This window comes from Adiantum capillus-veneris, chromosome 14 (genome assembly GCF_014529385.1).
Source record: "Adiantum capillus-veneris isolate H3 chromosome 14, ASM1452938v2, whole genome shotgun sequence".
Taxonomy (NCBI): domain Eukaryota; kingdom Viridiplantae; phylum Streptophyta; class Polypodiopsida; order Polypodiales; family Pteridaceae; genus Adiantum; species Adiantum capillus-veneris.
In genome coordinates, this window is record NC_140944.1 from 24,363,204 (window position 1) to 24,382,477 (window position 19,274).

General features: G+C 47.1%; 1 protein-coding gene across 5 annotated transcripts in view; it reads right to left on the minus strand.

Annotated features, from left to right (window-relative positions):
- The window catches only part of LOC147442099 (clathrin adaptor complexes medium subunit family protein), a 39,022-nt gene extending 20,897 nt beyond the window's left edge, over positions 1 to 18,125 (minus strand). For all 5 annotated transcript variants that reach the window (XR_015190169.1, XR_015190170.1, XR_015190171.1 and 2 more), the window contains exons 1-5: positions 17,896 to 18,125; positions 17,656 to 17,811; positions 17,209 to 17,526; positions 16,834 to 17,126; positions 15,761 to 16,665 (exon numbers count right to left, since the gene is read on the minus strand). Coding sequence is in view for 2 of the 5 variants with exons in the window: in XM_086528397.1 (XP_086384523.1) it covers positions 15,761 to 16,665; positions 16,834 to 17,126; positions 17,209 to 17,526; positions 17,656 to 17,811; positions 17,896 to 17,963 (1,740 nt within the window). In the remaining 3 variants the exon portion in view is untranslated. The remainder of the gene's footprint in view (positions 1 to 15,760; positions 16,666 to 16,833; positions 17,127 to 17,208; positions 17,527 to 17,655; positions 17,812 to 17,895) is intronic.
- Positions 18,126 to 19,274: the final 1,149 nt, after the last annotated feature.

The window sequence follows — 19,274 nt, forward strand, 5'->3', positions numbered from 1 at the left end:
TTCTTACTGTGGTAGACAAACAGAAGAATGGGAGTGCCATGTTGCGCATCCCCGAGAGGATGCTTTGGACAGAGTTTGGGCACTCAGGGCACCTCTGCTAGTAGAGTGGCCATTGGACTTGTTGAGCTTAGTCCTTTCTTCCTCCAGAAGTTTGTAACTCACTTGGTTGCAGCCAAGGAGGAGGAGAAGCGTCTCCAACGGGGCATTGCTTCCCTACAGCGGGTGCAAGAGAGCCATCCTAATAGTTCTTGGTTGCAACAGACTCGACAGGAGCTTATCACCATTGAGGAGCAGCACCATGAATTTGCCTTCCATCGTCAGGCATCTCAATGGACCCGGGTGGGAGAGACAGTTACTGGTGGGTTCTTTGAGATTGTGGGTCCTCCCTATGCGTGCACCAGTGTTTGTCAGTTGAGGAGACCTGATGGGTTAGTTGCCACAGAGCCCGGGGAAACGCGTGCAGTTGGCACTAACTTTTACCGTGAGTTTCTTTCAGCGGAGCCATAGTCAGAGCGTCAGGATGCATGCAAAGAGCAGGTTTGGGCGTACATGCCTTGCCTAGTTACTGAGGAGACGCACCAGAGACTAGTGATACCTCTCCAGTTGGAGAAGCTCCACGAGGCCCTCAGGGCACTTGTGACTTCCACGGGGTAGCCACCCAAGGGAGAATGGTTTGACTCCCAGCTTCTTCTTGGAGAACTCGGAGCTGCTTGGTCCAGATCTTTGCAACGCTTACCAGCACATTCTGCAGACTGAAGAGATGCCTGACAGCATGAGTGAGGGTCTGATATACCTTATCCCCAAGGAGGGCGGCTCCTTGGATGAGATTCGGTAGTGGCATCCCATCATCATTCTCAACTCAACCTACAAAATCTTAGCAAAGGCTCTGAGTTTGAGAATTCAACCGCTACTCAAGAGCATTATACATGAGACGCAGACAGGTTTTGTCAAGGAACGCAGTTTCCTTGACAACATCTTCACCTTTTGGGAGGCGTCTGCCCTCGCACGTCTCCGTGGAGAAGATCTTGTGATACTCCTTGATTTTGAGAAGGCATATGACATAGTTGACTGAGATTTCCTGGAGGGCACCCTGCACAGGATGGGGTTTTCAGATACTTGGATCAGAGGAGTGTCAGCTCTCTACAGATGTGCACACAGTCACGTGTTTTCGGCAAGGGGACGAGGGGAACACTTCATGCTCATGCATTCAGTTAGACAAGGTTGCCCTCTTGCCCCCTTCCTTTTTCTCTTCTATGCTAAAGCGATGAGCAGATTTTTGACCTCACAGAAGGTTGGTTTGCGTGGTTTAGAACTTCCTATTAGGATAGATGAGTTGTTGGGCATTGCGTTTGCTGACGACTCAGGCATGTACTTGGAGGGCCAGGAGGACAATCTACACAGGTGTGAGCAGGCTCTTGAGGTGTTTTGTTGTGCATCGGAGCACCGATCAGCTGGAGGAAGACAGTGGCTTTCTGGGTTGACAGTGCTCCTACGCCCAATCGGTCGCTTGGAGAGGGCTTCAAGTGGATCCCCCTTGGGACTCCTGTACGTTCCTTGGGTTGTCAGGTTGGTTTTCATCTGTCTTTAGAGCAGCAAATTGCTCCTCTCCTCCTTTCCATTAGGAGGAAACAACTACATTGGAGCTCGGCACGACTCTCTTTGGCTGGCACGGTTGTAGTGGCCAACCAGGTGCTTTTGGCTACTATGTGGGACATCACGTCTTCCTGGATCTTCTCAAGCTCCTGCATTCATAGCTACCAGGGAACGGGATTCGAGGGGGGTGGAACGCTGGGACGGCGTTCCGGGGGTGGAGGATCATATAGAACGGCCAGCCGTTCTGAACAGCCTGGCCAAACTGGAATGGGGCTGCGGAACGGCTGGGCAACAATCAAAAACGGCCAAAATTTGGGGGCAGAATTTTCAGCTCCCCATAATAAAATGCAGCCCCCCCCCCCCCCCCCCCCCCTCCCGTACCTTCACAAGTGACAATGCACAAGGTTGCCATTATGACATTATGTATCACTATCTCAAGCTCCCTCACTCAAGTCTCAAGCTCTCATGTATCTCTCTCTCTCCGAATCTCTCAAGCTCTCTCCCTCCCTCTCCCTCTTCCTACCTGTCTTTCTCAAGCTCTTAAGGAGTCAAGCCTACATGAAACACATTTGCCATTGAAGATTTGAGAATCTCTCGAGTCGTCTCAACTTTCAAGTCTACGAGGCTCAAGGCTCAAGCTCTCTTCTTCTCCCTCTCCCCCTCTTTCTCACATATTCCATGGCCTCATACTACTTGTATTTAGACAAATAGAGCTAAAAATTGCATTATTTGGATGTTTTTTATGCCTCCTGTTCCGCGTCGTTGCCGTTCCCGTTCCGGAACGGTAGCCTTGGGCGTTCCCCCGTTTCTCGGGGAACCGGTCGCCATTCCGTGTTCCGGGTAACTATGCCTGCATTAGCCAGCTAGAGAGGCTGATCAGGAACTTTTTGTGGTCATGGCCCGACATCCAATTGACTCGGGCCAAAGTGTCTTGGCAGGTCATCAATTTACCATGTTCTCAGGGAGGGTTGGGGATTATCGACCCAGTGCGACAAAGTAGAGCCCTCCTTGAGAAGCTTGTGGTCAAAGGACTTCTTCCAGGGGAGGATCCCTAAAAGGAATTGTTGCTACATTGGATTCGTGGTTGAGTCCCTCATACGGGCGGCCCTTGGAGCCCGTCCATTAGGTGGATCTTCACAGAGATGCGCAGAGTTGGCCTGAGCAAGAGTTAGGAGGACTGCTTTGCTGCGAGCCTGCTTAGGTCCTGGGAGAAGCTGCGGAGCAGCCTTGAGCAGCACCAACCCACATGTATTGAGGAACGCTTGAGAGGCAGCCTCCTGTTTGGAACCCCATGGTCAACACACAACGAGGCCACCTGGTTGGTAGCAGGCCTCATGTTTCTTGGGTCCCATGGCAGAGGGTCCAGTCCGTACATTAGAGTCTTGCTACAGTTTTCAGGCCTTCCCGAGGAGATCTAGAGCATCCAGCTACGAGGCATGAGGGGGGTGCAGAGCATGTGTCAGGATATTACAAAGGCTATACCTGTTTAGTGGCATACCCCTCTTGAGACAGCAACTCCCAGTTGGATGGGGGCTTTCACGCGTTTGGAGGTCCTCATTGCAGTTAGGGCTTGCTCAGAGTCAGGACCCTGCATGTTTTTCGAGGTTCAAGGAGAGGGTCGTCTTCACACTGTCTTAGTAGAGGCACCACAGGTGCGGAGTGCTCTTTTTAGAGAAACCGAGTTGTGGGCATCTGGGGGAGGACTTGTCATAGTCTCGACCCGGAAGATCTTGAGTCAGAGAACACTGGCGGCTTTGGGCTTGGGAGAGCTGCCCTTTGGTACAAAGTGCAGTGCGACCCGGGAGAGTGGTTCTGGCGAGATCCTTTCTCTTCAGTCCATCACCCAGGAACCCCTTTCTTCCAATACACAGCTCGTTTGGGGAGCCACATATTGAGAGCACGGAGAGAGGCTCCCCCTGCTGCAGCACTTCACTGGCAGGAGGAAGGTCGCACAACCGAGTTCTTGTTAGGGTTCTGGGAGCGCTTGTGGGACAGCAGATAGCCGAGGAGAGTTACCATGTTTCAGTGGCTAGTTGTGCATAGAGCTACTGCAGTTGGGAGTTGGTTGGTACACAGCGCTTCTCAGTAGCATGTGCAGCCTGTGGCCACCCATTGGAGACTCAGCGTCTCTGTTTGTGGGACTGCCCCATGGCACAACAAGTTTGGCTTCGGATTCTTCGGTTGATGCCAGCACTTTCCACAGCCTTCCGATACACTTGGGGTACTGCAATCCGGTCCACACTCACGAGCCCACCACTCCAATTTGAAATGGCTTCCATCAGCAGGATGATAGTGATTCAGGTGGGTTGGCCTACACTCCAGCCTACCATAGAGCTCATCCCCCAGGAGTGGTGCAATGATGGAGAGTGGTGTTGGGAGCTCATGCGGCCTAACACCCTGGTTCATCTGGCGGGCTTGCTACTTTTGCATCTTCGAGACTCGTCCTGTCCCACCGACAGAGACTGCTCGTGACATATGGTTGGAGCAGATCCATACACTCAAGGGCCAATTTGAGAGACTTCCGGGCAGCTTCGACCGCATGCAGGAGCGCTACGTGCGACTTTGGCGCTCAGGGCCCTTCTTCATCATGGTTCAAGGCATGCCTAGATAGCATTACAGGCCACCAGTGTGGTTGTTTCCTCCTCCCATCTCGTGATTTAGCCTTCCCTGTACCTAGCTTGTCTTTTCATTGGGAGAGTCTTCCCATGTTTCTGATGCAGCCCTCTCTAGCAGAGGCCGGTTGTAGCCCTTTGGGCAGTTTTATTAACTAATGGAAGGATCTTTTTCTTGTTAAAAAAAAGATGAGTGATACATCAAAGGCTGGAAGCAGGGGAGTAAGGGAAGAAGGTACAGAAGAGCTGCAGCAAACATAGGCTGCCCAAGCTTCGAGTAAGTGGCTGAACCTCCACCAAAAAACCTCCAATATCTAGCTCCACGTCTCCAACGCCAGATGGCGCATCCCAGCAAGTAAGCATCACCACCGCCACAAACTCTGCACCAAAATCCGGGAGAGAGAAAAGCCGTATACCATCCCTACTCGTGATCAACAAGGCTATGGCCCTCTTCAACCTGCAAAAGCAAAGGCAAGAAGGGACAAGTCGAAGAAGAGGCTGAAGACCTACCACTTAGCCCATCCATCCGTCTCTCCCTAAAACACCATGAGGTACCACTCAAACACACTGTTCATCATCTGGTTAAATGTCGCGGGAGCATTGGTCAAGCCAAAAGGCATCACCAAAAACACAAATAACCCAAAAGTCGTCCGAAAGGCTGTCTTGTAGACGTCTTCTGGCGCAATTCGGATCTGATGATATCCACTCTTCAAATCAATCCTGCTATAACACGAGGATCCCTGTAATTTATGGAGTATATCATCGATCCTAGGAATCAGAAATTTGTTCTTGATGGTGATTTTGTTGAGAGCTCTATAATCGATGCACATTCTCCAAGATCCGTCTTTCTTCAAAACCAACAACACAAGAGAACAGTACAGTGAAGCACTAGGCTGGACAAGACCCTTTTCCAAGAGGTCTTTCACTTGGTTCATAATCTCTTCGTTCTGAGCTCGCTCACACGATAAGGTGGCCGGTTCGGTGGTGTGCTTCCTGGTATCATATCAATAGTATGATCCTCGGGACGAGTGGGTGGTAACTCGCCTGGCAAGCCCTCTGAAAAGCAATCGCCATGAGTGTGGAGAAAATCTTGGCGTTCTTTTGTTCAGGTCAAAACATATTCGACCTTCATCCATCATTTAGTTCTCTCCCAAAATTAATGTGAGTAAAGAAATTGAAGTTCATCGAGTACAATCTCTGAGCCCTTCATTTGTCAAAGTCGTATTCTTGGCCCAGTAGTCAACCACGACGTTGTTCTTGTGGTACCAGGGGATTTCGAGTAGAACGTGACAACCTTCCAAGGCAATTACGTAAAACTGTGCGTGCCCTAAACACCCCTGTCATTGCAAACGAAGTTTGCCAGTGCTCGGTGTAATGGCAACATCCCGTCCGAGTGCCACTCGAACTACCTCCGCCTGCGGCCTCAGCCTGTCGGGCGTAATTCCAAATCAAGCCGCCAATTCAAGAAGTTGGCCTTGGCTCCTTCAAAAGAGCTTCCTGATCTTTCCCTTTGCCTGGCAAAGTTTGTACTTTCATTCATTTGATTCGGTTCAGGCCCCACGCAATGTGGTACCAGTTCTGCTTTTTATCTGCCTTTTCTGCCACGTCTCTCAACTGCTTTAGAACTTTTTGGCCTTTCGTCATCTTGTTCATTCAGTGCCTTGTTAGGGCACTTTGCGGAGATATGCCCAGTTTCCCCGCATTCAAAGCACTTCCCCTCCTTTATGTAGAGAGCCCTCTCTTGAGGAGTAAGCTTGGGTCGTACATCCTTTTCTTTCTGTTCTGGGTTGCTCTTTCTCTTTCTACTTTCATTTTTCGAAGTCTGTTCAGCTCTTTGCGTCATGATCTCATCTGTGGGGTAGGTCAGACTGCCAGAGTGAATGGCAAAACCCCGTTTCGCATGACTCATCAACTCCTGAATGGAAGCTGACTTTTGTTCTAAGCAGTGATCTCGGATCTCTGTAGGTAGACCCAAGGTAAACCGCTCAATTTGCTCCTTGAACGAGATCTTCTTAAATGAAGAGGCGGGTAGAAAAGAGCTCTAGAATCTCTCGCAATAAGCGTCCACTGTATCCTTCTTGGTCATCCGAAGATGGTTCCAAGCAGTTCATATGTCATGTTCATACTCTCGAGTCAGCCAAGAAGAAATAAAAAGCTTTTTAAATTTCAGTCATTTAACTGACACTGTCTTGTTCAATAGAAGCGTGGACCACCAAGTTCGAGCATTCCCCTTAAAGTAAGAGGCATCTCTCTGAATCTTAGAGTGCTCGAAGTAACGTCCTCCCGCGAAAGCGATGTCAAACCGCTGTACAAAAGACAAAGCCTTCGAAGCATCTCTATATCCCGAAAACGTGTCAAATTTAATTGACTATCCACCTTCCTTAAACTCTCGGACTTTCTTGCTTTTGTCTTCAAGAAAGTCATACTAGTTGGCTTTGTAAAAATTCTTCTTTTGCCTTTTTCTTGCCCTTTCCGAAGTGTTGTTTCTTGCTTCGCTTTTTGCCTTTTCGGTCTTCTTCGCTCGAGTCAGATGAGCTAGAAGAACTGTCAGAAGAAGAACTGGGTACGTCTTCAATCGAACACGCTTCTTCTGTTTCTTTGCCTTTTCAAATGTCGACTGACGACCCAAATAGCCCGAGAAGTCAATGCCTTTCTTTTGCTTTTTGCCGTGCTTTTTAGCTTTGTTTTGCGCGTCAAAAAGCTGAGCAACCCGTGCATCAACCACCTCTTCTAAATCCTTCTCTGAATACTTCTTGTGAGCAGAAGTTTTTTTGAGAGCGGGTTTTGGGGGTGGTGGTGTGGTTTTCTGCCACTGTTCGTGCACTTCCGGAAAGAAGTCTTGCTCATATATTTTGCAAATTTTGGGTGCTTCGCAAAATTGATCATCATCTTTGTTGCATCGCCGATCAATTGTCGACGCTCCATCCGCCTGAGTAGGCCGAGGCGGGCCATACTCCTTGCCGGAATCTTCGTTGTGATCCCTTGCCGCATCTCCGGTTGCAGAGGGAGTTGATTGATCCTTGCGTGAAGCCATGGGTGCCGCGGAAAAAAAATTGGGATCGGATTTCCCGTAGAAGAGAAATTGGCAGTGCTCTGATACCATTGTAATAGACTTGGACACTCCAAGTCAAGAATCTACCACGACAGTACCAAATAACCACTTCAAAACAGTTCACGTTTCACAATTTATTCGACACTGGCCCGGCGAAGTTCCGTGCCTAGAGATATTGGCCCCAAAGACTGGCGCTCCTTTCGGTATTTCTTTTTGTATTAACCTGTGTTCAAAGTACAAGAGTGCGGGCAGGCACTCACACTCAGACTCTGCGTCCAGATGCTCTGAGTTGTGAGAGGCCAACCCGCGTATTTAAAGGTTACAAAGGGATGCTAAAAGCAGAGCCCCCAAAAGCTTTCAAAAGCTGAAAATTAAAAGCTTGTTTTAAAAGCCCTCATAAAGCAAAGGCTCTTTCTCTCTCTTTCTCCTATGCTTTATTAAAATAAAGCAAGAACTTCTCCCTCTCTCTGGCTGCATTGCAGAAAAAGCCAAAAGCTGGCACAAGCTGCCGTAATTCACGCCGTAAAACGCAGAGATCCGTACACGCTGCCACGTGGCATCCTTTCCACAGATTCCGAGTGCAGCCAGCCACGTCAACCATTAGGGTTTCTCTGCAACCAACCAGGTCACCATTTGTGTAATGGGCAGCCACGTCATCATCAGCAGGGAATGTATGTGTGTGTGTTGTGGCAGGCCATGTCACCAGTTTGTGACACCTACACGTTAGAAAATAGTAGGACCAACTCTTGCATGTGTTGGTCTCTCTGCGCTGCCGCCAAACGCGCTTGCTCGCACTCACGCTCTAAGGCTGTAATTCTTTCTTCGTGTTCACGATCCAATTCTACCTTTCTTTCTTCGTGCCACGCTTCTTGTTGTCTCATCATGTCCATCATCGTCTTGACCAAAGCCTCCATAGGATTTGGTGCAATCCTTGGCGTAGATGGGGAGGGGGGAGAGTCGGAAAAACCTCCTGGTGGGGAAAATTCTTCTTCACCACCTCCATGCTCATCACCTGTCACAAACTGCTGACGTGTCAAAGCCTTGAAGAATGGAGCCAACTTACAGAAACCGGCCGAGGGGCCTAAACCCTAAGAAGAACAAGTAACAGAAGAAGAAGTCCTACCAACTTATGGGGACCCCGTCCGATGGGACCCCAAGTGACATAAAGGATTAAAATAAAGCAGGATCCACACACACAGAAGACTGGCATAGCAGCTGATGACGTGGCAGCTGTATGGAAATTCCAGTAATTGCACTGATATGATAACGTGGCAGGCTGTATAGATTTCCGCGTTTTGCGTTGGCTGCTGCATGGAAATTCCGTGATTTACGCTGGCTGCTTTTTGGCATTGCTTTTGCACCAGATGCTTTCGAGTTTAAGGCTTTTCATTGTAAACTGCTTTTGGGGCCTAGGGTCTTTAAATATGAGGTTAGGGCTCATTCTCTGGCATGCTTCCTGGAGAAGGTGCAGAGTCTCGAGTACCGGCTTGTACTGTGTTGATGCAATATAAAGAAATACCGAAAGGGACGCCAAGGTTTGGGGCCAATACTCTTTGGGGTGGAATTCCGCCACTCCGTGTCACGCGTCGTCTCTCTCAGTTCGGTTGTTATTGAAGTGCTAAAAGTCTGTTCAATTCGTTCTTTTCTATTGGCACCTGGTGTCCGTCTTGTGACATCACCTCCATGCGAAATATCCATTTTGCTTCGGGTAATGACCATACACTGAGATCTTGAGTCCTTAACTTCACGAGGAACTTGGATTCTTGTGGTTCTTGGGTTCTTGGGGGTCTTGAGTTCTTGAGGTTCTTGAGGTCCTTGAGTTCTTGAGGTTCTTGAGGTTCTTGTGTAAGGTGCAGCGGAATGAATGTTGTATTTTCTCAAGATTAGTGATCTTTATTGCTCAAGGTTCCTTTTAGTTCTTAGGGAAAGAGAGAGCTTTCCGTCTTATGGAGAGTGCTATGATCACGAACAAAGTGAGTGGATATTGTGCGTGCAAGTGAATGAGACTGAGAGAAGGAGAGAAAAGAGATACGACACCCGAGAGGTTGTAAAACCCTCCTCCGAAGGCCCCACTCTCGTCGGCAAGAGTGGTCTACTTTGATTGCACAAAGGTGTACAATGTGAATGCAATGGGACTATGCCGATGACGACGACGGTGATGAAAACTGTGGATCTTCTATTGGCTGAATTTCGTGGTCGTCTTGGTGGCTGAAAATGACTGTTTTCTTGTTGCTTTCATGGCTGAAAATCCCTGGTTTGGCGAGGGACTTTAGGGCTGAATAAAAACGCTGGTCCAAACAAGCTTTTGCTGTGTTTTTATAGCTGTAATTGGCTGTTGAAAACGCTGAAGGACTGCTGGCTATGGCTGCGTTTTATGGGCTACAAACCTGCTGTAAACACACTACAAAAGGCTGCGTTTGTCAAGGCTGATGGGCTGATGAAAAATGCTGGCTCCTGCTGGTTATTATGATCCAAAAACGCTGGCCCTGCTATGTTGCTAGCGACCAAAAACGCTAGTGATTGGGGCTACTTGAAGGGGACACAAACGCCGGGAATGGAGGTTGTGGGCGATGGCTGGCTGTAGGGGGGAAACACCAAGGAGATGGAGTCGATGGCGATGCTGATGCTTGGAAAACGCTAGGGATGCTATGGGGGGGGTACTGCTGAGAAGTTGCCTGTTGAGCGGGAAGCTCCTGCTGCCTCTTCTGCCAGAAAGTGCTAACTTGGGTTTGCTTATATATTAACTTAGCAAAAATTTGCCCTACCTACTTTTGTTGGAAAGTCACTTCAAAATAATAAGTGAAAATAACCAAAAATAGGAAAATAGGCTAAATGCACTGGAAAATTCCCCTAACTGATGCTAATGGGTTCTGATGGGAATTCCGATGATCATGCTGTGTGCAACCGGAGGATATACATCTATGCTAAGTAACTGGGCATGCACGGTCTACGAATAGACTCACAAAAGTGCCAGATCACTGCAAATCTAAACAGACTTGACTGACGGGAACCCTGCTATGGTGTAGCTTGTCCACGGACACATAGGGTTGGGATGTGTCACGTGACATCCCCTCCTTTTTCAAATTGAGGTACTGGTACCGAACTGTATGGCATCGAGGGAGATCGCCAACAGCATCCGGAATCCTGGAAGGGACTCTTCGCCGGCCCACTCTGATGTGTGGGTCGTGTGGTACTTGAACTTCATAAAGGTCTGCAACCCTTGCTTCTTTGGGCCGCGCCGAAAGCGACTCAAAGTCTTCTGTGGCTCCTTCGATGCGTCAACTTCGTCTAGAGTCCTGCTTCTTTCGTCTTCAAGAATCTCCATGGCTGAAAATTCCTGAAACCATCTCCAACACAAAACCATGAACATACCCATTCCATGTAAAGTCAAGGAAAAAAATCTTGTCTTCTCTAAAGACTGTGTATGCAATGTAGATGGACATAGAGACGGAGTGACAACCCGTTCATCAAACACATGCAAACAATGCACTCAAATCTTTTCTGTTTGATCGAAATCAATCAACTGTGGCAAGTCACAATGAAAATGCCCATGCTTGGTGCTCATACTATCATGTGATCTTTCGGAAACTGTGTCATGCCAAGGAAGAGACATGGAATGTGACTTCCTTACATACAAACCTTTCAGCTTTTCATGAACAATCTGCATACATTCGTGCTCATCCATGAGAGAAACGTGCTCAACATACAATATGTCATGCCTAGTAAAAGGGATCACATAACGATGCTGACTAAAATACAGGAAACCATCATGAATGAAACACTCGAACAATGCATGCGTATCAATCACACGAACACATAATACTTCTTGTGATGGTTCTTTGGACCTAGGCTCGATAGCCAAGATCGCTTCTTCCTGAAGGGGTTCTGTGGACCTCGACTCGAAAGCCAAGATCGATTCTTGGTGATTGATCGAATCTACAACGAGGTTAGCTTCGCTAGAAAAAGCATCAACTAACACATCATCCTTGTAAACAATCACATCTTCTTCATGCAACTCATCATGCTTGTGAGAAATCACATCTTGATCATGCAAATCATCATGCTTGTCATTGGCATCCAAATCATCATACTTAGCAATATCATTCAAATCATCATGCTTCACATAATCATGCAAATCCTGTGTGTCATGCTGTGGAGAAAAAGAGATTAAGAGAATCTCCTTATCTCGAATCTCTTGCATCGATGTCCGCACTTGAGAAAAGAGTCGCAACATCTCTTGCAGTTGTGCTTTGTTCTCGCGATAAAATTCTGCTTGTCTTGCTTGGTTCTCTGCTTGTCTACGTTCCATTTCTGCTTGTCTTTCTTTGAATTCATTATCCAATTTGGCTTGTCGTTCTTTGGCTTCCAAGCGTGCTTGCTCGCACTCGTGCGCTATGACTATCATTCTTTCTTGGTACTTACGCTAGATGGCTGCCATGTCTTCTTTCTTTCTGCTTCTCGTTCGGCATCTCTTGCTTTGTCTTCGACCTTCTTGTCCATCATCCTCTTGTCGAAAGCCTCCATAGGAGTTAATGCAATCCTTGTCGTAGATGGGAAAGGGAGAGGGTTGGAAAAACCTCCTGGTGGGAAAAATTCTTCTTCGCCTCTCTCATGCTCATCACCTCCAAGCGAAGTATCCATTCCGCTTCGAGTGATGATCATTCCAAAGTCGTGGGTTCTTGTGGGTTCTTGGGGGTCTTGGGTTCTTAAGTTCGCGAGGAACTTGGGTTCTTGACGGTCTTGAGGTTCTTGAGGTCCTTGATTCGTGAGAATCGTGGGTTCTTGAGGTTCTTGAGTCTTGAGGGTCTTGGGTTCTTGGGGTTCTTGAGGTTTTCTTTCGCATGCAAATCGCGTTGGAGAAGGATCTTCTCTTCACCCGAGTTCTACCCTTTTCTGCAGGCACACCCCTTGGCGGCCTTGCGCTCACACCAAGGTTGCTTTTTCCCACCTCACGTCGATTGGCTGGCCGCTAAGTGCACGGTTTGCTCTCAATGAGTGAAAAGAGACACAAGGGGAGGCTGGACAAGCCCTTCTTTCTTGGGATTCCTGTCACTCTTCAACAAAACACGATTAGGAATCGCCACGCCCAAGTAAACTTAGGTTCGTGCGATTGCAACAAGCAAAAAAATTCTTGTGGTTCTTGTGGTTCTTTCCTTGAGTAATGCAGAACACTTCCAAAGCTCTGATACCAATGTTAGGTGCAGCGGAATGAAGTTGTATTTTCTCAAGATTAGTGATCTTTATTGCTCAAGGTTCCTTTTAGTTCTTAGGGAAAGAGAGCTTTCCGTCTTATGGAGAGTGCTATGATCACGAACAAAGTGAGTGGATATTGTGCGTGCAAGTGAATGAGACTGAGAGAAGGAGAGAAAGGAGATACGACACCCGAGAGGTTGTAAAACCCTCCTCCGAAGGCCCCACTCTCGTCGGCGAGAGTGGCCTACTTTGATTGCACAAAGGTGTACAATGCGAATGCAATGGACTGATGCAATGGGACTATGCCGATGACGACGACGGCGATGAAAACTGTGGATCTTCTATTGGCTGAATTTCGTGGTCGTCTTGGTGGCTGAAAATGACTGTTTTCTTGTTGCTTTTATGGCTGAAAATCCCTGGTTTGGTGAGGGACTTTAGGGCTGAATAAAAACGCTGGTCCAAACAAGCTTTTGCTGCATTTTTATAGCTGTAATTGGCTGTTGAAAACGCTGAAGGACTGCTGGCTATGGCTGCGTTTTATGGGCTACAAACCTGCTGTAAACACGCTACAAAAGGCTGCGTTTGTCAAGGCTGATGGGCTGATGAAAAACGCTGGCTCCTGCTGGTTATTATGATCCAAAAACGCTGGCCCTGCTGTGTTGCTAGCGACAAAAAACGCTAGTGATTGGGGCTACTTGAAGGGGACACAAACGCCGGGAATGGAGGTTGTGGGCGATGGCTGGCTGTAGGGGGGAAACACCAAGGAGATGGATTCGATGGCGATGCTGATGCTTGGAAAACGCTAGGGATGCTGTGGGGGGGGGGGGGGGTACTGCTGAGAAGTTGCCTGTTGAGCGGGAAGCTCTTGCTGCCTCTTCTGCCAGAAAGTGCTAACTTGGGTTTGCTTATATACTAACTTAGCAAAATTGCCCTACCTACTTTTGTTGGAATGTCACTTAAAAATAATAAGTGAAAATAACCAAAAATAGGAAAATAGGCTAAATGCACTGGAAAATTCCCCTAACTGATGCTAATGGATTCTGATGGGAATTCCGATGATCATGTTGTGTGCAACCGGAGGATATGCATCTATGCTAAGTGACTTGGCATGCCCAGTCTACGAATAGACTCACAAAAGGGCCAGATCACTGCAAATCTAAACTGACTTGACTGACGGGAACCCTGCTATGGTGTAGCTTGTCCACGGACACATAGGGTTGGGATGTGTCACGTGACATCTTGAGGTTCTTCTTTAGCTTGCAATCTGTGTTAGAGAAGGATCTTCTCTTACCGGAGCTCTACTCTTTCCTACGGGCGCACCCCTTGGCGGCCTTGCGCTCACACCAAGGTTGCTTTTTCCCACCTCACGTCGATTGGTCGGCCGCTAAGTGCACAGTCCGCTCTCAATGAGTGAAAAGAGAAACAAAGGGAGGCTGGACAAGCCCTTCTTTTTTGGGTTTCCTGTCACTCTTCAAAAACACGATTAGGAATCGACACGTCCAAGTGGACTTGGGTTACGTGAGACCGCAACAAACAAAAAAAATTATGCGGTTCTTTCCTTGAGTGATAGAGAACACTGCCAAAGCTCTTATACCAACGTAAGGTACAGCGGATGTGTATGTTGAACTTTGCTCGAGATGCGTGCTCCGAACTGTGCTCAAGGGTTCCTTTTACTTACAGAAGGAAGAGCCTTCCATTCCTTTAGTGAGAGAGTGCAAATGATCACAAACAAAGTGGGTAACACTGTGAATGAAGGTGCTGAGACTGAGAGATAGAGAGAGAAGAATACGACATCAGAATATTGTCAAACCCCGCTCCGAAGGCCCCACTCTCTATGGCGAGAGCGGTCTACTATTGATTGCACAAATCTCTACAATGCTATGGACTTGCCGACGATGAGGACGACGACGAGACGGGCTGAAAATTGAAAACGCTATGGCTGAAATCTGCAAATCTTGTATCTGCTGAATTCTATGTTGACGACGACGGCGATGACGACGACGCGCTGAAAACGCAGATGCTGAAATCTGCTTTTCCGGGCTGAATCTGCAAACGCTGGCTGATTTGACCGTGCGGTGAGGATCTGTTGCAGGAGGTGAGATCTGCGAGGTTCGGGACTTGATCTGCGGAGTCTAGATGCTGAAAACTGAAAACGTTGATGCAGAGAAGGTTATAACGCCGGGAAAAAAAAACTAGGGCTGATCTATTGTTTCTGCTAACGCTAGGGCTGATCTGCCGCGGAGGAAACGATGCAGTGAAGATTTGCTACCGCAGGGGCCATGTCGCGATGTCATAAAGCTGAAATCTGCAAAACGCTAGAGCTTGAGGCTGATCCAAAAACGCTAGGGCAGATTTGGTGTCTGTTGCAAAACGCTAAGGGATCTGCTCGGGTCTATTGTCGACAGGCTGATCTGCAACTGCAAAACGTTGGGGCTGATCTGCACTTGAAGAAAACGTTGGTTCTTGGTGGTTGAAAACGCTTTGTCTTCTTGCCGGGGGGTCTTGCTGAGAAGGTGCACCGTCAGACGACGGGTCCCTGCTTCCTCTTCTGCTAGAAAGTGCTAGCGCTAGGTTTTCTTATATATTGGCTTGGTTGATTTGCCCTACCCAGTTTGCCAACAAAGTCACTTATTAATAATAAGTGAAAAATGGCTAAAATAGGAAAAATAGGTCTGTGCAATGTAAAAATGCTCCTGATGGGTTCTGATGGTAATCTGATGATCATGCTATGTGCAACCAGAGGATATGCATCTACTCTAAGTGTCTGGACATGCACGGTCTGCGGACAGACTCACAAAAGTGCCATAACACTTCCTAAGCTAACTGAACTGAACTGAACCCTTGTCATGAAGTAGCTTGTCCACGTACACATAGGGTTATATGTGCACGTGACAAAGAAATACTAGAAGGGGCACCAATCTTTGGGGCCAATGCATCTGGGTACAGAACTTTGTCGTCTTGTGTCGACTCTCCTCTTCTCTCTCTCTCTCTCTCTTTTGAAGTTAGTTCAGTTATTGTCCAGGCTTGTAACAAAACCGCTTGTCAGATGCAGCGGAATGTTATAGATGTAGAGTTGGACTAATGTCTTACCGTTATATAGATTACATGTGACAAGTAAGCAAGGCGTAATTTTATTGCCATACTCTGAGCTTCCTAGAATGTATGCTATGGTTCACAAAAATGCGGAATGCAGACATTCTTCAGCAAACAAGAAAGATAGGCTTTAAGAGCTTGGGATTTGAAGCAAACAGAAGATACACATGAAAGATAGCCAGTCACATTTGTTGCGTTCACATGAACTTTACAATACCTTTGCATAGCTATAAGCTTCCCAACAGAATGGTTCTTCAAGATCAACAGCAGCAAGATTGAGGTCCTCCTTCGTCATTCTTTCCTGTAGTGTATCTTGAGCCTGATTCTTATCACTGGCAGTGTCACTCTCAATGTCAAATTCGTCGCTATATCCATCTATTGTAAACTGAGACCTATTAACAACCTTTGTCACCTGTCCAAACTTTATAGTACCAGGGAAAGTGACTTCTGTGCTCTTAGATAGTGCTCTTTGACTGACCACCAGCTTCCACTCTACAGAGTTTTCAAATGCTGAAAGAGTCCCAATAGAAGGATTACCATCTAAAGACAATATTTTTCTCCTTGGAGACGGAATGGTGATCGTGCAATGTTCCATAACAAATGGAGACTTATACCCTTCCAGAAGCCGCAGCTTGAACAAAAAAGCCCCTTCATTTTCTGATACCATGGACAATTGGTAGAATCCCTGAACAGGAGGCTTCATGCTAGAACGAAGAGCATGGTATTGTAGCAATATGAAATTGCCTAGAGGGGGTGAGAACATAACAGTTTGCTTATCATGTCCCTGTTCGAATGCTTGTGCTTGGCAACACGGGTGATAGCTAAAAGACTCGAGCTTGGTTGAGTTGGGGTAACTCAATGGGACAGAAACATCAGGCAAACCTTCCAATTCTGCCCTGCAATTAACTTGCCCAGCAAGAGAAACGGTATCAGGAACATCATCTCTGTCATATAGAGCGACGGACACTGTCTCTGAAACAGTGAATAGTATCCTTTGCTTGCCTTTGTACAGATAGGGTTTCCATGCTGGCTGGGTCTGGTCTATTGGTGGTACATCTAGAACAGAAAATCCATTGGATCTGATAGAAGCAATGGTTGAAGCAGCAACAGAGAGAGGAATGCCTGAAAAGTTTTTCCATCATGTGTTCAAACACGATAGACTCTCTCTCTCTCTCTCTCTCTCTCTCTCTCTCTCTCTCTCTCTCTCTCTCTCTCTCTCACACACACACACACACACACACACACAGGGACATGCATAAATCACAACAATCAGCCAGTAAGAAGTTGAACCAAAAGGCATAGAGCTGCTGATGAAGCTCCTCAAAGCATCTTTATCTGCCGCCTTCAAAACAGTTTTTCCTCCTGCCACAGCTAAGGATGAGGCAGTTCCTGGGTTTGCAGATGTGGGTGGTGGGGCCGCTTGTGCTTGAACAGAGATAGGTTTGGCTCTTGCCGCAATGCCAATCTGCACAGTCAGAGTATCCAGCAACCCTCCTCCAGTAGGTACAGTACTCACAAACACATCTGGCTCATTTGCATCCCCAATTATGATATCGCCTAAGGTTTTTGCGACCAAAAACGCCCTAGTATCCAAAATACTGCATTATTGCATGCAACCTACACTCATAATATCAGAATGAACAACATCATCCGTGATAAACATACCCAGTAATGCAAGGCAGCTCAAGAAGCATAGATGAAAGCCCCTGATCCGATTCATACAAACTCCCGCACGATCTTCTTCTACAAATGCTTGCATATCCTCCCAGATGCATTGGTTCAACTAAAGGCAACACCACAATCTGGAAGTTTCCCCTTAAGTGCAGAACAAGCGGCCACAGTAATGATGAAGATGAAGCATCTTCCTCTAGTCCTGATATTTGAAGACTTATAATGTGACGTGTAATCGGATCGTCCACCCAAGAGTCGGAACCTTCAACCGAATTTTTGTCACGCAATCCTCGTATTTGACTAGGGCTTTCCCTGAGCCAAGACATGGTCATGTTTGCTTAATATCATGATGCTCGTCATCCCAGGTATGACCATTGCCACCGAGAGAAAACCCACCACATATATCAGTTAATCGAATTAGGCTATCAAAACATTGAGTACCTCGATCTCCTGTAGGTAAGGGCCTTCTCTATTTGTGCATCGCTTGGCAGGGAGATCTGAAGCAAGCTTGCTGAAAGGCCGTCCTCGTGTCCCACTTCTGCCTTCTGTTGCCTTCGCCAAGCAGCCTGCCACCTCCTATCAACTGTTGGAAATCGCCTGAACAGACCATCAAACAGGATGAACTTGCAGACAGCATGGAGTGGAACAATTAAGTAAGATGACGCCATTCACAACAAGGACCTGGAGAAGAGCACATTGTTGTTGGATGTGTTCACGACCCACAAGGCTCGGATGCTACATCCTTGCATAGTAGAAGAGAACCTGTGCTTTGGGTGCTCTCTCTCTCTCTCTCTCTCTCTCTCTCTCAGCAGAACCTGGTCTCTCACACACTCGCTTTCAAATTTTGGTTCGACGTGTCATCATGCAGGCACTAGCTGGTGGCTGGCGTCGTCTCTAGGGTAAAGGAGCCAGTATAGAGACACTCAAGAAAAAAAGTGTAATTTTGGGCGAGTGTAAATACATGATATTTGTATAGTTTCTCCCTGCTTCCTTCCCCTTCCACTTCCCGCCCGTGGTAAATTTATTATAATAATAAAAAAAGTGTAATTTTTGGCAAGATTTTGCAAATTTGGTCAGATTTGAATTTTGAAAATTGCATGAGATTCCTCATGCAAAGGCAGATCAGGTAATACCAAGAGTGCAATCAATTTGAGAAAGTTTAAATTTTGAGATCTTTTAGGGATTAGAGACACCCAAAGCCCAATGGTGGGACAGTCTTCAACAAATCACAATTGACACATAAGCAAGATTCATAATATATTCCAAATTTGTCTTTAAATTGACGCGTGTATGACGTTTAAAAGGCACCCGTGTTACAACTGGCTCCTTTACCCTATATCACAGCCAAAACGGGACATGGAGCGACTTTGATCTCAACAGTCCGATCATTCGGTGAACTAGGGGTGAATTAGGGGTGGGTAAACTAGGGATGAACCCACATCGTCATTGTGTGTCGTGTTGACAAAGTCATCAACGCACGCTAGCATGGCAATAATGGTTTCCTAGTAGTGGTTTCATGTGGCAATCAAGAGGTCTCGAGTTCAACACGTGTCCCACGAGGCTACTAAACTAGAGGTGAACTCGGGGTGCGTAAACTAGGAGTGAAGCCGAGGTAAACTCGGGGCGTCGTTTTTGCCCCTAGTTCTTCGTGTGATCAGTTGAGAGTAAAATGGCAATTGGTAGATTCAAAAAGTTCATGCAGAAAGAGAGCTCACTCACCACGCCGAGCATGCACGCACTCTTCACAAGTGGTATCAGAGCGGATTGGTTGTTGGCGAGAGACCTTCATCATCATGAGTGCTTCATGCACTATTCAAAGCTTATTTGCACCCATTCTTGAGTGCTTATGGAGGAGAGTATTCAACCAAAGTGTTGTCCTTTGTTTGCACACACATTGGAATGCGTTGGTAAGTGCTTAAAACAGGTTTTGAAGTAGAAAATTTGGAGCCATATACAGGATTGTGGAGCTAAGATCTTCAGCTTGTGTTTAGCTCATTTAAGAGATAATTTTGTTGAGATTTGGGACCATTTTGCAATAGTTATTCAACCCACAGTGTGGT